General features: G+C 41.3%; 3 protein-coding genes across 3 annotated transcripts in view; 2 read left to right on the plus strand and 1 right to left on the minus strand.

Moving 5' to 3' along the window:
* grin2ba (glutamate receptor, ionotropic, N-methyl D-aspartate 2B, genome duplicate a) overlaps positions 1-10344 on the minus strand; it is a 100405-nt gene extending 90061 nt beyond the window's left edge. The window contains exons 1-3 of the mRNA XM_088436870.1: positions 9519-10344; positions 2115-2222; positions 1002-1109 (exon numbers count right to left, since the gene is read on the minus strand). Of these exons, the coding sequence (XP_088292996.1) occupies positions 1002-1028 (27 nt within the window). The 5' untranslated portion in view covers positions 1029-1109; positions 2115-2222; positions 9519-10344. The remainder of the gene's footprint in view (positions 1-1001; positions 1110-2114; positions 2223-9518) is intronic.
* A 1222-nt stretch (positions 10345-11566) lies between these two features.
* Positions 11567-13440, plus strand: fmc1 (formation of mitochondrial complex V assembly factor 1). The gene is made up of 2 exons (XM_088437392.1): positions 11567-11747; positions 12973-13440. The coding sequence occupies exons 1-2, from the start codon at positions 11619-11621 to the stop codon at positions 13174-13176; spliced, it is 333 nt and encodes a 110-aa protein (XP_088293518.1). The 5' UTR covers positions 11567-11618; the 3' UTR covers positions 13177-13440.
* A 1136-nt stretch (positions 13441-14576) lies between these two features.
* On the plus strand, positions 14577-19641 carry LOC148410818 (heme-binding protein 1-like). The gene is made up of 4 exons (XM_088437448.1): positions 14577-14854; positions 18106-18244; positions 18321-18501; positions 18750-19641. The coding sequence occupies exons 1-4, from the start codon at positions 14777-14779 to the stop codon at positions 18925-18927; spliced, it is 576 nt and encodes a 191-aa protein (XP_088293574.1). The 5' UTR covers positions 14577-14776; the 3' UTR covers positions 18928-19641.
* Positions 19642-19647: the final 6 nt, after the last annotated feature.

Below are 19647 nucleotides of genomic sequence, written 5' to 3' on the forward strand. Positions count from 1 at the left end.
AAAAGCTGACTGCTGTACAAGTCAAATCAAGCACTTTCCGTCATCCCACCACCAGGGGGCAACGCCGGGTTAGGACTTCATTAAGCTTAAGAAAGAGCAAGCGAGCAAATCCTGACAGTAGCGGCAGCCTCAACTGAAAGCCTACCGAATGAGCGTAGCGACGCGATATTTCGCGTTCGGTCTGAACGCAGGCAAGCGAGTGGGACGCGATGACGACGCTGAAGTTGGCTTGGCGGGTGCACATGTTTGCATGACAAAAGACTCTATTTTCTCACTCCCGAATATATGCTCGCTGACCCATTTTGAAAAATCTGCCAACAAAACTGGACTAAATTCAGTTTGAAATGACCGAGAAGGACATTTCGACCGCAAAGCTTTAAAGCTATTGGAGGTGTTGTTACAAGCCTGTTGTTGTAGTATGTGCTTGGTTCATTTTTTTTCATTGGCTTGCATTCAGCAAGAATAAATAGAAATGTTTGACCAAACATGATGAATAATCGTGATTTCAATACTGACCAAAATAATGGTGGTTATTATTTTGGACATAACCGCGCAGCCCCTACTCCATTTATGAAGGAAATGAAAGAATTCGAGAATCAACAAAGACAGCGAAAGTCCACGCGAGACATGTCAATGGCTGCAGACTCAACAAATCCTTTAACCGCCTCATCAGTGGCTGGAGCATCATGCTAATGAAGGTGATAATCGATAGGTGCTGGATCAGGTGATGTGGCATTGATCAAAGCGCACACTGCGCTAAAAAGCCGGGATTAAACGCCTCGTCTGGAAATTCCACCTTGAACCTTGATCCTAACCTTTAAGCGCGCGACGAGATACGGAAGCGAGGAGGCCGGGACCCAAAAGCATCCGTCAGCGAGCTTTACGGTCCTCGCATGCATAGCAGGGCTGAGAGCGAGATAAGAGCAACTGGCCGGCGTATCGGTCTCAAGCCGCAACACCTTGACGCAAAAAGACGCGCCGTGCATGGCTTTTTGTCTTACCTTGTGTTTTGCGGGCCAAACTCTCATCCCCTGGTCTCAGATGCAGCATGATGGTGCAGCCTGGGCCTCCTCTCTCCCTCTCATAGCCTCAGACTGAGGGAGGCTGCACTACAATCAACACAAGACAGGAGATGATTATCGATCACTGGCAACTATCGTAAAAGCGCCGCGCTCGCGCTGCTCAATAAGAGATGGAAGACAAACAAAGATGGCTTCTGCACTTGATAGGAAAATGCAATCTAATAGAGGCTGAGCAATGACACCGCCACAAAATGGAGTTTTCAAAATTGCAGCTCTTTTTAAACTTTAAAGTCTTCATATTAGTTGGTGTAATACATATACAGTGTATATATGTAAGCATATGTACATCTCCTATCTGATTTATTTTTCACATGTGAAGCCCTTTCAGACAGCGGTGATTGAGGGCTAAACAAATCAACTTGACTATAGCTACATAACTTTAAAAATGTAAAATAAATGTAAATATCTTTTTATTTCATCAATGAGTCGTTGCACAACTGTTTAAAGTCAAAATGTGTCTTTCTTTGCACCGGTGATGCTCCTCTCAGTATGTAAGTCAGTTTTTTTTAAGCTTCATACTTTTGAAGTTAATGCTTGTACTTGCTAGCTCTTTAAATAAATGAATAAAAGTGTAGAGAGTGCAAAATTGTGACCAGCATTTGTTTTAGTTATTTGTCATTAGGGGGGGGAATTACCTGCACTAGTATTCAATCAGTCAGAGGTGCCACAGTATTTGTAATGTCGTGTCACTGATTATGAATTAATACGTGAAGGAATAGTTCCAGTGAAGGGACACGTCTCATAAACTTGAATGATAACATCTGTCAACATAATCGTCCAATTAATAGAAAGATGACTTTAATTAACTCGGAAGAGGATCAAAGATGACATTTGGAGGAGTAAATCAAGTTGTTGTTTTTTTTTAAACACAACGGCACTTTATTCTATGTGCCTTCGTGATTAATGAAATGACACCTCTCCACCTCGTCAGTGTACAGTTTAGTTGAGTAAATATCATATTTGCGGAGGGAAAAGGTAAAGAAGGTGACTTCCATCGGAAACGACGCGCGCGCTTCGGCTCGGGGAACTCACAGCAATTTGAGGGGGAAAAGCGGCAATTTCAAGGTAGATTTACTCCACGGGAGCAGCTTCTTTTCTTCTCTCCTCTTGGCTCGGGCGAGCTGACGTCTGCCGGTCGGTCTGTTGTTTTAAAAAGGGAACAGGGAGGACAGAAGGTTACGGGGGGGTCGCCGACGCTTTCGAGAGCCTTTAGTGCCCGCTGCCACATTTCACCTGCTGCCTTAAGATTGATTCACTTAGGAAGACTTAAGCAACGCGAGTCAATTTGCTTATTCGCAAACGGCCCCCCGTTGTGTTAGTCTAAAACAAAAATGAAAAGCACGGCGAAGGCCACTTTCAGACAAGGGGGAAAAAAAAAGGCAAAAATTCCGCCTTAATCTGTTTAACTGCATCTCATAACTCCCAGTAGTAAACCGCCTGTGTGCGTAGATTGGCAAAGGCGAAAACTGCTGAGCTGACTCAAAAAGCAAAAGCGGCCCAATCGGGTAAATTATACATTTGCTCCAGATGTACAGTAGCATTAAATTGTCTCCGCTTTGGTGGCCAACAACCCCCGACGCTCTACTAATAAGTGGCTTCTATCAAATCTGCTTATGCGTAGCTCATATGCACGGGTGACAAATGAAAGGACAACATCATGTATCTGAGAAGGCGTTGGGCAAAGCGCCGCCCGTCTATCAGGGGGATCCATCTGATTTACATGCGAATGAAAGTGCTTTCTAATGTTACGGTCAGGCTGAGAGATTCTCACGACGCGATTACACACAGGGTTAATGCAGTTCTCGCGAATAGGTGCAAATCCGCGCCAGGTGCCGCGACCGGGACGAGACGCGAGAGGGGGGCCGGCGCGTTCGCTCGAGTTGGCAAATTTGAATTTTCATCGCTGGGGAAAATATGCATGTAATTGACGCCAATTACGGAGGCTGACGGGGGAGTGGGGCAAACGCAGCGCAATTGGAATCATGCTACAAACGCAGGAACAAAACAAACTAAAGAAAAAACAAGTGCAAACAAAAAAATAAAACACACACACAAAAAAAAAAGATGCGACCGCAAAACCAAACTGGAGGGAAACATAACTCCGTGCCATGGACGAAAAATCTGGTCTTTTAAAATAGTTATAACAATAATAAATAATAAAATTTGTGTCAAATCCGTTTTTTATGGAGGGTCGCTGACACCCTTGACTAATGCTTACCTAATATAAGCCAATTGAGCACTGTAATGATAACTGTGACCAATGGATGGCAGTGTTTCCACACTTACAATACAGCTATTACCAACATCAATTCTAACTGAAGAATGGAAGTCAATCTTTCATATGGTAGCACTCATATTTACATAGACATAGAACACAATATTCTGTCAGCCTTGAAAGATGATTGGAAATGCTTAATATACGAGTGGTGTCCTTTTCCAACAACGCTCAGCACTAAAAGATTTAAAATATAACATGTGCTAAAGAAAAATGCAGCTAAACAAAATTTAAAAAAAAGGTTGCTATCACAAAAACGGCATGTGGGTTCCAGCATGCTAAATAAGTGATTACGTGTTACGTGATTACGGATGTTGACAGAAAGCAGATTTGTTTGATTTTGGGAAATTTTAAATTCAACTCCTGAACATTTTATATTCATTCTGAATTGTAGTAAATTATCATCTTGGTTCTTGCGTAACTGGATTTTTTTTTTTTTTTTTTGCACACCTCTAGTTTTAAGTGTGTTCCTCACAAAAGTCTCCTCAATTTCTGACTTTATATCTCCAAAGTTGTCAACCAATCAGTTATCTTGAGTTTGAGTACTTGGCAGTCAGCATTTTCTCGTGCGGGCTGCACAGCTTCATTTTCTTATCTCTGCCAAAGTTCTTTTTCTTTGATCCTCCACAATGCGGTCGAAAATTACACATGATTAGCCGGAGTTGAAAGTAGCAGAAGAATTTTGACGGTACTATGAAAAGGTAGGACAATAAATGCAAGTCAATGTCAAGCGCGGACTTTCGAAAAATCCGTTTGAGTTACGCATGATTTGTTAAGATCTGGTTGATAAGACTGGGTTTGTCCTAACGAACGCAAACTAATTATTGTTAGGTCAGAACCTTGGAAAAAGTCCAACCGTTTTCTCGGCAAAGTGGACACTCATCTTCATTTTGCAGCGCGCAATCTGAATATCTAAAAGAGTGAAGGCCATAGTTTGGGTGAAGAGATTATTCATTTATATATGTCAATGAATAATAAAAATATGTCTTCGGGGTAACAGATTGTTCTTTTCATATTTAATCGATCGATGGGCCACGCACAATGCCAATAAGTGTTGCGCGTCTCACAAACAAGTCCAAAAAAGCTCACTTGACCCTTGTGGCATGATGTTACAAATTATGGAAATTCATTTGATTTTTTTTAAATATAATAAAAAAAAACAATAGGAAAAAAAACACTAGGGAGCTGAAATTTCCAGCAGATGATAAAAACATAAAATTTTCAAATGCAACGATTCGGACATTTCTGTGTGATTGCAGCTGGACGTGCAAGATTTTGTGTACAAAAGTAATCATTGTCCAAATTTTGGACCATACAAATCCATTATAATTACAATTTTTGAGATGCTTTTTAATAGGCTTCATGACATTGATTTTCCTACATTTTTTGCAACATTCCGTTGAGTGGCGGTCAAACTATGTCAGCAAACAGAAAATTCTTTGTTGACTTGTGTTTCACCTCGAGACAGTAGGTGGCGGTAGAGACCAGTTAATGGCTATGTCTCAGTCACAGACTACAAAGACAGACCACAGGATTTGTAAAGTGTGATACATAAGTATGAACCGATGCCATCCAACAATTGAAGACATGTTCATAAATAATCTTAATTTCTACGTCTTCAAAAGCATTGACAAAATTAGCATGCGTATCAAAGTGTGTTCAGGCAATTTGGTCTCACGCTAATGCCACGAGGAGGCTTAAACGTCGCGTTTACGCTCAGTCCCACTCCACGCAACTTCTCTCACGGACACTGTCTGCATCCATACAAGTCTTTTAATCAGCTCTGATGAATTATTGAGCAGCCTTTTTATATTAGATTATGACCTATATTCTGGTTGCTTGAACAGAGCGTGCCAATAAAATCCAGATTTCGTTTTTTAAGTTGGCTCCTTGTCCCACATAAGTTTTAATCGTGGAGCAAGACACACACACGCACTTATGCACTAACGTTTCATGTGGCCCTGCAGATGTAATCATTCATTTAAGACGACAAGTTCTTCTAAAGATTTTTTTTTTTTTTTTCACGCTGCCCCTCATAGCCAAGTGCTCAATTTGTGCCGGTTTAATTAAGGCTGATCTAGTACTCAGCCCCCGACATGCGATACGTCTCATAAGGAGAACACGGGGAGGAAAAGGAAGCGGCAAGAGATTAGTATTCTCCTGCTGTCTGCCCTCTTGGCCCGTTCGTCAATGAAGATCGGCTCTATGAAGGCTCTTCGGGAGCACTTCTTTTCCACGCGACATTCTCCAGCAGTTTTTAAAAACTAAACACTACCAGGGGTATTCATCACAAAGTACTCTTGTTTCTCTTCAACAACAAAACACGTGTTATTCTACAACAACAAAGAAGCTGAATGTTCTACCCACACGTAATAGCATCACTATCCCCAACCGTGCACGGGATGACATGTTTTGTGATATGAAATGTGATAATGGCAAGAGTTATTACGCTGTGTATTTATACATTTATGAAATTGAAATAGGACTATTTATTATTTTTAATTAGAGTACGATGACTTTGGAAGACTTTTGCATTATGGGAATCGAGGCTAAGCCAATCATTGAAGTCATTAAAAGGTTAGCAAATGTCATAAGTTGGCCACTAGCGCTATCCGGTTGTTTTGGGGTGTCAACACTAAAATATCTATTTTTTTGGTTTCTGGTTTTTGTTTGTGACTATTTATTATGTTTAATTAGAGTAATATGACTTTGGAAGACTTTTGCATTATGGGAATCGAGGCTAAGCCAATCAATGAAGTCATTAAAAGGTTAGCAAATGTCATAAGTTGGCCACTAGCGCTATCCAGTTGTTTTGGGGTGTCAACACTAAAATATCTATTTTTTTGGTATCCTTTTCCTTTGATATCACACATCAAAAACATCTAAAAGCAAACATTGGGTCACAATTTCATTCAGGGGTTAAAATATTTTTCATTTTGTAATACTCTGAGATGTACCATAGCCCAAAAAAACAAAGCTGAGAAAACACCAGTTCTAGCTCTGTGAGTTGCTTGCTATTACTACCCGAGGAACGCCCACGTACCGCCCACGTACCACCCATGCACATTAAACACACGCGCGCACTCTCATAGCAGTCAGTGGTGAACGAGGACGTCATCAACCCCTAGATGAAATTTCGACCCAACTCAGGCTTTTTCATGTGTGATATTAAAGGAAAATTCTACTAAAAACAAACAAAATTTTGCATAGATTGTCAAAAAATACCCATGTTCAATATACCACGCTGCCGTCCCTTCAAAATACTTGCAAACGGGAGGTCATGAGGTACACTCAAAAGGTGTTAAAATTAGCCCATGTCAGGCTCATTTACTGCCATTCAAAATTGGAAATATTGTCGATTTGGGACAAATGGAAAACCAGATGTTTCATCATGCAAATCCCCCAATTCTAGGCAATTCGCAAAGGGAGCGCAATAGAAGATTTTGTGTTAACACCCCAAAACCACCGGATGGCGCTCATAGCCAACTTATTTGCATTCCTTTTGCAATTTGTACGTATTTGCAAGTATGTTTGAATGAGTTTGCCAGTCAAAAATGTTTAGTCCACATTGGCAGCTCCACACTTCCGTACTTTTCTACTTCATGCATACCACTTTAAATTGTGTTGTGTGTAACTACGAAAGTTTCTACATGAATGTCTTTCATTTTCTTATTTTTCTGTATTTTGACTTCCACCCAAAAGCTTTCAGTGTGGTTATCAAGCGTCAAAGCGCTATTGTCATCTAAATCAGCCGCCAAAACAACAATTTCCCGTTTTCAATTGTACTTAGTCTCTTGTAAGCGGGACATAATAGTCACATCCCGGTCACATTGAAATTACGGCCAAAAAGCTTGAACCACATCGCGGCGTCTCGAAAGGCCGTGCGGAGTTGGCACTCAAAACGTCCATTTTGAATCACGCCGGCTGCGACACTATCGAAAACGAGCTTCTCGACGCCAACGGTCGCATGTGCGTCCACAGAGCCGAGCGCAATCGGTAACGATTGGGCGTTATGAGAGCGGGTCCCGGGTGAATTTGCCAGGTACGGAGCCATAACCTTGACCGCAAACACACACGCGCACGAAGCCAGTATAAATCCAAACCGATGTCAACGACAGGAGAGTTAATCAGAGAAAAGGGGTCAATCACGGCTGAACCTTTGATGGATGTTCGTGACTCGGGATGGGGATGCGGGAGTGAGAGCGGCTGTGTGTCTGTCAAAGTCGGAGCGGCTGTGAAAGTGCATTTTGCATCCGACACAGTGAACACACTCAACACAGTCAACGGGATGCCCAGTTACTCTCACGGTTCGCAAACCTTTATCACATCATTATATTATCACATTATTTTGTGTCGAGTCCATGCGTATGCAGGCGTATTTAGATTGAAGTATTGTATATGATTTTCGGGAGCATGGCGAGCATTGCAAAAGCAATTCAGAACGTGCTATTACCCACACACACCATGCTTGTTTCAATGAGTGTGAATAAATACTAATCAGGTCGCTAGGAACCAAATTGGAAATGTTTACGTCCCTTGCCATGCATGACTATTGCTGTACTGTAAATAGAAACATATTAAACATTTCATCAAATGAAATATGCATACAAAAACTCATTAATTTTAGTTGCATCATACACGTAAAATTATTTATAATATATATAGCTTACATATATAACATATGTAGTGTGAATAATGAAAAAAATATTTTATGGTCAGTTAAGAAGTGCGTTTCAAGCAGTGTACTCACCTACTGAACAAAAAAAAAAATGTAATTAATTGATTGTGTTGGCTTGAGCGATCAAACAAATCAGCGGTATGTTATCGATTATGCAAAAGCGCCGTTTGGGTCATCAATCCGTTTGTAAAATCCCACAAAGGAAAAGATGAGCTTCAGTCCTTAAGCAAAAAAAAAAAAAAAAAAATCCTTTGCTAGTGTCAGTTTTATATTTTTTTTTTCTTTTTTACATTTTGTAATTAGATATCCAGGACTCAGAAATGGAATTCCAGAGAAAAAAAAAAAATCTCCATCCATCAATCCACAATTCCCAATCGTCCCATTCGTCAATATCTTCGTTTATTGGGCAGAGGAACCATTAAAGCTCCCCCTGAGGAGGTGGGCGTGGGGGCACCAGATGGACAACAAAACGAGTTGTGCGATTGTCTTAACTTTTCTACGCGTCTATGAGTTGTTGTGACTACGTGTAACTAACACATAACACACAGACACACACAAAGAAAATGAGCCCTTAATTCTCCACCCAACCTGATTAGTAGCAAATATAAAACAAAAACTTTCATCCAGCATCTGCTCCTTGTGTTGCAAAAATAACAATATCAAGCATTAAATCGTACCGCGGTTTGGCTAATTGATGATAATGAGCGAGATGTTGGATGTGATATGTTTTTAAGATTCTTGATGTGATGGGCAAAATAATTAAAAATGGATTCATAGGTGGAGCACAATATGGATATGAAAAGATGGATGGACGGATTGAAACAAAGGAACTAAAAATACTGATAATTAGGGGAAAAAAAAGTGGGGGGAAGAAGAATCCTCTGCATGATCAGGGCATTTTTTTTCTAGTCCATTCTCTTTCAGGGCTTGTGTCAGTCTGTCTGTGGGAGTCAGTTGAGAGCAATATGAGATAAAGGGGGGGGGGGGGGGGGGGGGCAGATGAGTGCAGAAACACAGATGACAAAGTGAACACACAGCGCTTTCGTCCCGAACTGCATGCAAAACTGTTTGACCTTCACGCGACTGACTTGAACATGAACCTCGTTTCATTTTTGGAAAAAAAGATGATGCTTGATGATGAACATGTCCTCCACTGAGCAGATGTTGGGGACGGAGACGGCCGTCTCTTATCGGGCACGGCGGCGCGAGGGGAGGGGGGGTGAGACGTTTCGGGTTTTTAATGAAGAGCACACTTTGTGCGCGGTAACGGCTGCTGCCAGAATGCGGCTTGATGGCGATGGCGGGCGGAGGCGGTCCTTGTTTGGTGATGATCGTGGTTGAGCGGAACAACAAAAAAGAAAAGAAAGAACGGACTGACAGAGGCACGAGAATATGTCAATGGCGGTGGAAGTGCGGGTGTCACGGTGTGTACAGCAAAAGCACTGAGCAAAAACAAGAAAAGAAGACTTGGTGACAGACCTACCTATGGTTAGATCTAAGAACCGCCGAAAAAAAAGGGTGCATAGGACTGAAAGAGAGAAAAATAGAAAGGGGGGTGAAAAAAGAAAGTTTTTTTCCCAAAAACAAACTACAAAAGAGAGGGGAGCCAATTAAAAGGTCTTTGTAGTCAGTAGAGGAATTAGCACATTTGGTGGAATCAAAAAGTCGCCAAAGTTATGAGTGGACAATGAGTGGCGTCGAGGGGGGGGGCAGCAAAGGGAGGAGGGAGCGTGGGCTGCACGGGCAAAGAAAGGGCTGGAAGTGAAGGCAATTGGGAAGGGAAGGAAAAAAAATGAATGAAGGGGGATAAAAAAAATAACGGGGGTCCCCTTCCTCTTCTTTCCCGTCTCTTGTCCGCCTCATAAATAGAAAAAATTGTTGACCAGGTAAATGGCAAAATAGATGAGGAGACAGAGAAGTGAGAGCGCCAGCAAATGAACAGACAAAGCGCCTCCCAGCAGCGCGATGAGGAAAAAAAAGAAGAGAAAGCGAAAGATAAAAGCAAATACTCCAGTGGCCTCCGTCGTCTCCAGTTTACGTGCGGAAGGGGGGATTGGCGAGCGCCAGTTGTTCCCCTTCCCCGGCTGCCTTCTGCTCTCTGCTCTCTCTCCCCCCCAAAAACGCTTCCCATCCAGATGAGGGGGAAAAAAAAAAAAAAAGCAGGCACAGGTGTCCTCTGTCCCTCAACTCTGCTCGGACGCGCGGTGCCACTCACACAGGTAAGACATTGTTGCGGCGGCAACGCGCAGAGGGAAGGGGGGGCAAAAAAGGCATACGGTGGGGGCTGCTAGTCAAGCACTGCTTGCCTCATGAGGGAAAGATGTGAAGCTGGAATTGCTCTGTCTCCCCTCTCCCGCCCATCCCTGCGAAAAGATGGGAGGAAGGGAGGTGGGCCCACTCGCTGCATTAGTATTCATTGAAAGAGTGTGAGAGATGCGGAGCAGAGGGGGGCCTGCAAATGTCTAGGAACCCAACTGCTATTTCAAACCGACGAGAGCATGGCGCCCTCTAGAGGCGTTTGACCATAGGCTGCAATACTGGAGCTCAACGTTGAACTGCAGTAGGCGCAAGCGAATGGAGGGAGAAAAGCCTGCCGTAAAAAACGTCCATTTTACTCAAGTCAAGTTGGTCGATTCCGCAACAAATTTTAGTAAAGGCATCATTCTATCTTACAGGAGTTTATACACTCTTGCTTTGCACAGTATGACGTGATGTTAAAACAAGGAAAAGTTTGGGGTCACATCTTGAGAACTATTCGTTTCCGGATACGAACAATAAATATTTTACATTTTGTCTATTTGACGTCCTTGTCCTATTAAAAAAATACCAGTTATTGAGTACTTAAATGAATACATTTGTTCATTATTATGCACTACGGTATTAGCACCATTGTCTCTATTATTTCTGTCGCTATTAATTTATTTATTGCTATTTATTTATTGCTTGATTATGGGATGTCGTCTGCTGCTCGGGAAGTGAACAGAATAAGAATGTCATCGTGTGGTACAACTATGCATATGACAATAAATCTCTTGAATCTTGAATCATTTTAAATGAGTGTTTTGTACTTTTACTTGAGCCAAACCATTCCCAATTACAGTTAATTTTAATTACACTAATAGTTTATTACGCTCGAGTCATTTTTTTATTACCAATCGATCCGTCGTCGTAGTTTAAAAATGCCGAGACAGATTAAATACAGGGAATGTTTAATTTCCTTTGAAGCTGCGAGTGAATTTGCAGACACGACAGCAAGTAGAATAATGGTAATTAAGACCCAAACCAATATCAATTGCAACACACAGTAAAAGATATGCGTATAGTGTTTGCAGCAACTTTTGTTGCTCTATCGCAAATGTGTTGGCAACAGCAACAAGTATCTTATTTTAGCATGTATTATTGTCAAAAGTTCGTTTTACCTTTTTCCTTCGTTGTCTCGGAAGGTTGCGCGTTCAATTGGCCACAGGTGATGCAACGCCACTCAGCGGTGGACCAGATTGCTCGACGATGCAACATTCGATTGAGTTGGTCTGGTGTGGCGAGCGCAGACATTGCTCAACAATCACAACAACTTGTCCCGAAGATGGCAGCGTCGCCTTCCTCCTTGCGCGTCTTTAGGGGGATTCTCAAGGAACTTCGGGCCATGCAAGGACAAAATTACAAACAGTCGCTGGCGTACAACTACATAACGGATCAATTTCGCAAAAATCAGGCAAGGTTTTGCTTTCCCGGATTTCTACTTCCGCCAGCTAATATATATCAAGCATCGCCCATTTAAATGTTATTTTTCCGCTATTTTTAGATGCATCTAACGTATTTTCAAGGTTCTGAATCTTCAAAACAACAGGGAAATGAAAAGCCACCCTAATAACAAATGTTGTGGTGCAATATGATTGCAGCGCAACTCAAGGGCATGCTAACAGCTAAGTCACATGGCAACCCATCGTAGTAGAGCAAACTAATTAAACCTAATTTGCAACACATGTACGTCCAATTTGTACCTAAATGTAATCATTGCGAAGTCTATTATATAATTTGAATAAAACATTCTCACGGCACAAGACCAAATGAAAATGTCATCCAAAGTACTGATACTGAAATGATGACGCTCCCATTTCAATTTACTCACAAAAGTTCATACACATTGTGGAATCTGGCCGCGTCTTGATGAACATTAATCTTTTCTGTATATGAACGAGGATATTGTATGTGTAGTATACAAATGGACATTTACCAAACAAAACGGTTGACCATACTGTAGAATTGCAAGCGATCCTTGCAGTGGTAGTAAACTGGTAAAAATACTTGAGTACTTTTTTCACAGGGTTCATTGGATTATACTTAAGGCCCGCTTTTCATCGAAAAACTATATCAACGAAGGGAATATTATTATACTGACATTTCCTGTTACAATTCATGTGCATTGTATTGCTGACTGTTATGTCTGTACTTGTGTAACCCAATTGAAGAAAATTGTATGGATGGATGGATGGATTGATGCTATATGCAAAGTCAGTGACACCGCCTGTTGAAATGAAGGATTTGGATTATTAAGCATATTGCCTTAAAGCTTAGATTATGAATGTTTGAGAGAACAAGGCTCACCCTGCGAGTTGAATCCATGTGCAGTGATGCAAAACAGCTCGGGGGAAGACTCAAGCCTGTCAGTGTGTATTTGTTGAAAGTCCAAAAATGACTCCGGGACATTATAATATATATGCAAAACCATAGATACTGGACCGATGCTTAACGTCAACATCACTTGCTCTGGCAGTTAAAGATGAATAATGTTGACTCAGAAAAGCTAGAAATGATTGCACATGTGTTGTTAATGTCACTTATGATATTAATTTGACATCGTGACCTCCACTTATGTCCATTTGATGTCAGTTGTAATTCATGAAAGGCGTCAGGTTTAATGAGCTCATCTCTCGCAGGTGACAGGCGAGAGGTACTGCCGTGCCCAGCAGGAGGCGCTCCATGCCTCACAAACGTACCTTTGTCTCTTGGCGTCCTCCAGGAACCACCAAGCCCTGCACAACCTTTACCACGGAAAAGGAGAGCGTGGTCCTGAAGAGGTAGCGGGCCTGGTGGGGCTCAGGTTGCCCACTCAGCCAGGAGGCAAAGGCTGGGAGAAATGAAGACTGCGCCAAGTCTGACAATGAAATAATTATGTCTAATGGACAGCAACTTCGAAAGGGATCGCGTGTTTTTCAAGAAGCGTTTAGGCTGTGGACTCTTACCCGTCTTCCAGGGGGAAATGTGTATGGGAAAATGGATTCCGAAAAGATGTATCCAACAGTTTAAACCGGTTCTGCACCTTTAAGTGTTCCAAAGTAGTGGCAGACATTCACAAGAACCGTTCCTCTTTAAATTATTTCTCTATTAAACTATTGATTACTTAATATTTGGTTTGTTTTCTTGAAAAATCCGGTTGTCCTAATCCTAAACAACAGGGATGTAGCGAGATTTTTTGAGGGGTCCAGGGGAACCTCCTGAGGCCTTTTCATTTGTGTCCAATGTTTTTAACTACTAGTCAGCACAGCTGCCACCATTAAATAAATGTCATAAATTGAGAGCTCCGGAATGAAACGTCGTACTTGAGGATTCAAGTCAGGATTTGATAGAGGGGAAAAATACCATCAGTGAAGTTGTCCCTCCAGGCCAACGTGGGCTTAAACCCGTCCGTTGATTGCTTTCTCACTTTGCCCGCAGTGACATCACTCCCTGTTTTCCATCGCACCGTTTCCATTCATCTCCCCTTCTTGTTTTTCCCCCTGCATCCCGCTGATGACTAACACTGCTTTCAGAGTGAATTTACGTAAATAGAACGACCCCAAAGCCAAGCAAGTCACGGTGACACCGAGAGTAAGGCGAGCAGCCATGCATCGCCCGCGCTCTAAACCTCGCGATGCATTCTGACAAACCAAAGGCTTGTGTCACAATTAATAATGCGCAAATAAGCGTAGGGTAGGATGGGGTTCACCGCAATTCGCTGTTTGTTCCTCCTGAAGCACAGTCATACGCAAAACGGGACAGAAAACATGAGCGGAGAGCACCAAAAGCATCAGTACGAGACAGCCGAAATATTTATCGTGGCACTAATGAGTATTATGTTAAAATACTTACTCAATACTGTCATGTCATATTAACGGATCAAATTTGAAAAATAACAAATGGGAGATTCTAGAATCACTTTTTTATAGTAACAATAGAATCAATTGAAAATCTATTGGAAAATGGGATTTTTTGTAACACAGGGCAAGAGAAATCAAGTTAAATGTTCTTTACAATATGTTCTAAGCAGCACAGCTAGTCTAAACGCTGTGTTTTGCTCTCAGTGATTAATAAGGCTTAGAAAGCAATCTTAGATTTTTATCATTTTATAAATGATGTTTTCTATGATTTTCTATTGTTTACATAAAGTACTGGAGGAAATGGAGAAAATGTGTGAATGGCGGAGGCACTGTAGCCTCTCTCTCTCTCTCCCTCTCGCTCTCCCTCCCTCCCTCCCTCCCTCCCTGGACAAAAAGGAGAAGCGCAAAGGCGGCGAGCATCTCCAACTTGTGGCGGTTGAAGGCGCACGTAAGCATGAGTTGATGAGGAGGAAGCTGCAAACCCAACAAGCGGCGCGCACACCCAAGAGCCAAACACGTTCACTTGGAGCAACACTGATACAAAAGTGACGAGAAGAGTTTGGGCAAAACAAAAAGGTGGGGGGAAAAAAAAAAAACCTGCGACATGTTTGGAATGATCAAGAATTCGCTTTTCGGAAACACGGAGGAGACTGAATATAAACTACTAAGCACCGAGACTAAGGTAAGGATGTGGTGTATTTAATTTCATGGCGCTTTTTTCGTTGCATCGTAGCGCGTCTACCTGAGCTCGTTTGCGGTCGAGCTCCCGGCTCACATGATGCGAACGCGGCCATGGCGGTGACGTCACAGAGAAGCCCTTGACCTTTCCACGTCTATGTTCGCTGGCATCCTTGTTAGGTTCGTCGTCTTGAAAAGACTCCCATGGAAAGCCAGTGAAGTGTGTTAACCGAGGCAATGCCCGGCAGCTACTTCTGGATCTGTCCAAGTGCTCCTGTGACCCACAATGCACTGCTGCACGAGCGCATTGAGACGTGCGGCCTTTGATGATCATCTGATGAGAGATCATCCTGGAGCATATTTAGGAATTTTGGGGTGCAAGGCTAACCCATTTGGGGACCTTCACAACCATGATCTTACAAAATGTTGATTTCTACCTCTGCACAACATATTCAATTATACGTTCCCTAAAATCCTTCTTGAGGATCATTTTCTTTCGTGACTCAGCGTCAAGCTGTTACGCTGCCGAGAACAACTTCAAAGTATCAATGCATTCCTGTCCATATATTTTGTTGTTGGCCTTCTCACTGCATTTCTGGGATTTTTTGCTTTCATGCAGAGCGTTGAGTATTATTGCTGCAGTTGGTTCGACATATTATTCTGACTTGTAGAGCAATAAGCAGGTAGCCAGGCTAAGAAAAATGCCTCAAGCGTTTTGGTTTAAACCGATACTAGAATTACTCAAAGGACTCGTTTCAGCCCTGCTTTAATGCTAATTCATACAGTCTGCAGTCATCTTAATTGTAAATACTAAACAACTAAAAATACATGTTTTAATGCTAATTTTGCCACATTAGTTCATCATTAGTGTATAATCGATACTAATGCAAATACTTTCCTGGTTTCCTCGGGATTTTACAAAGCAAAGTCCTTCAAATCTGTGGACTAGATTCGCAACAACTGATACTGAAATCAGAGATTGTCACCTAAGACCTCGGACAACCATCTGACGCTGACACCTTACATACTTAATTAAAACTGAGAAGAACTAGAAGTACCTTGTCCGTGCACATACATCACTGTTACATTTTATGTGTAATTAAAATTCTTGAGATACCTAAACGGGAAAGAAAAACACAACACCTTACTCATCTTATGTGATCAACACTTACTATGCATGTTTCAGCAATAACGTTAATATTGATATATTATTACTGTATTGCAATGCACATTGGGCGAATCCTCGTATCTCCAAAATCGTCACATCTCAGGAGCTCCCCCCCAAATTTGTTCAGCCATTAGCATTGTATCGTAATAGAGAGAAAACTAGTTTCTACACTTAAGACTGGTCAATAATTTGTAAAAAATGGTGATGTGAATTAACCGATCATTTAAATAAATTCAAGGCCAACAGAGTACTGTGTGCTATTTCTATGTAAATATGGATGCTATCATATAAAAGATTGATTTACATCCCTTATTTTGACTTGCATGTAGGTAACTGTGTTGTAAGTGTGGAAAAACTGCCACCCAATGGTCACAGTTATGACTGCAATGCTCAATTGGCTTATATTAGGTAAGCATTAATCAAGGGTGTCAGCTACCATAGATAAAAAACTTATTTGACGGGGATTTTATTATTTAGTAGTGTTATTCTATTTTAAAAGACGGGAATTCTTGTCCACGGCACTGAAAGTGTTAATTGCAGTATATAAATAACATTCTTTTGGATTCAGTGAAATGGGATAATTTCCTGTGGATCAACCTGATTTCTGTTACTGCTCATTGGTGGGAATTCCCCTTGCTCTGGAGTAAGTGGTTTAATTAAAATGTGACAAGATCTCTAACCAATAAGTAACAAAATCAGTATTTTTGCACAAAGTGAATTTTGTGATTTTGCTTTGGAGCAAAAATGCACAAACCATAGTTGCTGAACAAACACACAATGAAGCTGTTCTTTACTTTAACCGTGTGAATAAACAGTGTGCGATGTACGCAGGGTAAAGATTGAATGACCTTTACATTCCTACACTTCCGAGCTTGGAAACACGCAGTGATTCACTGCATGTATAATCACGTTAATGGAAATGAAGACAGAGCTGTGGCCGGAACCCCCTCAAAACGTATTAAGGTCATCGCATAGCGGCGGAGCTGTGTGTCCGCACTCCACATTAACCCCTCTAAATCACATGAAAAGACGCTTGCATCATGTTAACCCAGCGCGCTGGAGGCTGGGGGAGCAAGTTGTGTTTGCCTGCGTTATGTAACAACGTGTAGCTCTGGCCTATTATAATGTGTAGCCTGACTGAACCCACTACAGCAGCCGTTAAATCACATCAGAGCAAAATATGTTGTCCCCTGAATGTTTTTATCTGGGCCACAACCACGAATGTGCAATTGTGCAGACACAAACGTCCAACGCGTAACCTTTGAAGTATGTCATGCCAGTTAACTTCATGACTGCACTCAGACAGGAAAATAAGTATTCCTTAGCTCGATGTTTGACATGAGTTAAAATATCATAAATGTCATTCCTTAATACTGAATGGTGATAATGTTTTGTTTTCGTTTTCAGACATTGTTTTTACGAGAGCCAGATAGCAGCTCTTTGCCTTGTAAACGCTTTTAAATGGGAAAAAGGGGGTGTGGCCCTTTCTAATTTCTAGGGGGGCATTTTGGAAATTGTTATTTATTTATTTATATAATACTCCCCTATCCTGACTGAAGCCGCCGTTTAAACAAAAAAAAAAATGAAAAGGACATTGTTTTGTATAAATAATACTAAATGTGTGTACTTGTCTCCACTAAAGTAAAGAAGTAAATTAAATCAAGGAAATTGGTTGGAGTGGGATTGAATTTTGCATCACATTAGAATTCAACCGATATAATACAGTAGTGAGTTTTTATTTCATTTTGACCTTTTCCTTTTTGTTCTCAGTTTTTCTTTGTTTTTAGATTGAGTTTGTTCATTTTTATTTTGTTTTATATTTAAAAAAATGCATTATTCTAGTTTAGTTTTCCTTAGTATTGATTTTAAGTTTTAAGTATGCAGTGTTTGTCGAGTGCCAGACTTTTAAAAAATAGGTCAAAAGGTATTGCAGAATCCTGTAAAACAAACTATAATTGCATTCTAGTTTAAGTTTCATAAATGTACAGATGTAGATGTTTGCATTCATTAAAAAACAATTTTAAAACTTTATCTATATTGCGCAAAGATTTGGTTGACTCACAAAGGTCTTCTCAATCCTCCCTTAGGACGGCGTAAGCTTTGAGGTGCGGCGCTACGACGCCGCCAAATATGCAGTCGTTTCCTCCGAGGGGCGCACTTATGACCAGGTGACAGGCGAGCTGGTGAGAAAACTGCTCATGTACATCGGTGGAAGCAATGAACAAGGTAGGACCTGGCGTTTGTTAGCTTCGATGTTACTTTGCTCTGGGTTTACTCTTATGTATGTTTTTATGGGAACAAGGTGAGGCGATGGGTACGGCGGCACCCACCATCATCACGGTCTACCCTCGGAACGACGGCGTTCTATCCCGTCGTCTGGTGGTCGCTATCCGCGTCCCTACCATCTACCAGCAAAGCACACCGACGCCCACTGACAGCAGCATCCGCATCGAGGAACGGCCTGGCATGACTGTTTATACGCTGTAAGTGGCTTTAACGCTTATCATTTCAGAACAAAGGGCAGAAATGAAACTCCGAAAAATTGGATCTATTGGATGCATTCTGTACTGTATAATTATCGTTTGCTACTATCATTAATTTGAGAAAAAAAAAAAAAGAACACTATGGTCACTCAGGTTACTCAAAATTGACCGTCAAGGATGTTTAAAAGAAAAATCTAGGTAAACGTTCGACACGTAATTGTCATCTTTTGACTTTTTTTGCCCCTCAGGCAGTTTGGAGGTTTCGCAGGCGAGAGCGAGTACCGAGCAGAGGCCTTGCGTCTGACGCGCACCCTCGGCGAGACGGCCCCATTCCAGCGCAAGCAATACTTCTGTTGCAGTTACGACTCGCCACTCAAGCCCTACGGACGCCGCAACGAGGTGTGGTTTATACAGGAGGAGCCGTAGGCGCCTGCTTGCCCATTCGGACTTGTTGCCCATACCGCCAACTGCGGACAGAAAACGGGCAGTACTGCGACTTTAGTATTGTTCTCTTTTGATTAACACATTCTTGATTTTAAGTGTTAGTATGTTTGTTAGACAAAAATGTATAGCATTGTGGATAATGTGTCTGTATGCATAGCAAAAAGCAACATCAATGTCTAAAAAATATAAAGATAATATAACAAAGTTATTGTCTTACAAGTGTGAGAACAAACTGGGAGAAATCACGCATACCTAACCATAGTAATATAGCATTCATTGTTGATCCTAATTTAACTCATTCGATTCCAACACAAACATGGAAAAAAAAAACGTTTCTTTTTTGTATAATTTGACTACTGAAAGCACTGAAAGGGGCGCTGTTAATCTTTCAGGTTGTAGTGACACAAAAAAAATTGATAAAAATAATAATAAACGTAACGTTAGGCCATAAAGTTGTGTTCATAATATGGAGTGAATGGCACCTTAGCTTTCTCGCTAATTGTATTGTGATCATCAAATGTGTCACTTTGTGATGGTTATTTTTATGTTAAATCTGCAACAATTTTTAATGTTGTTGTTCAGTATTCATTTTTATTGATATCCCTAAAAATGTTACTGTGATATATTTGTAGTGTGACAGTGAAAAATGTAAGGGTTTACTTGTGTTTAAAAATGAATAAATAGTTAACAAATGTGTTTTGT

The sequence above is a fragment of the Hippichthys cyanospilos genome, chromosome 16, assembly GCF_059441005.1.
Source record: "Hippichthys cyanospilos isolate Australia breed blue-spotted pipefish chromosome 16, RoL_Hcya_1.0, whole genome shotgun sequence".
Classification (NCBI taxonomy): Eukaryota; Metazoa; Chordata; class Actinopteri; order Syngnathiformes; family Syngnathidae; genus Hippichthys; species Hippichthys cyanospilos.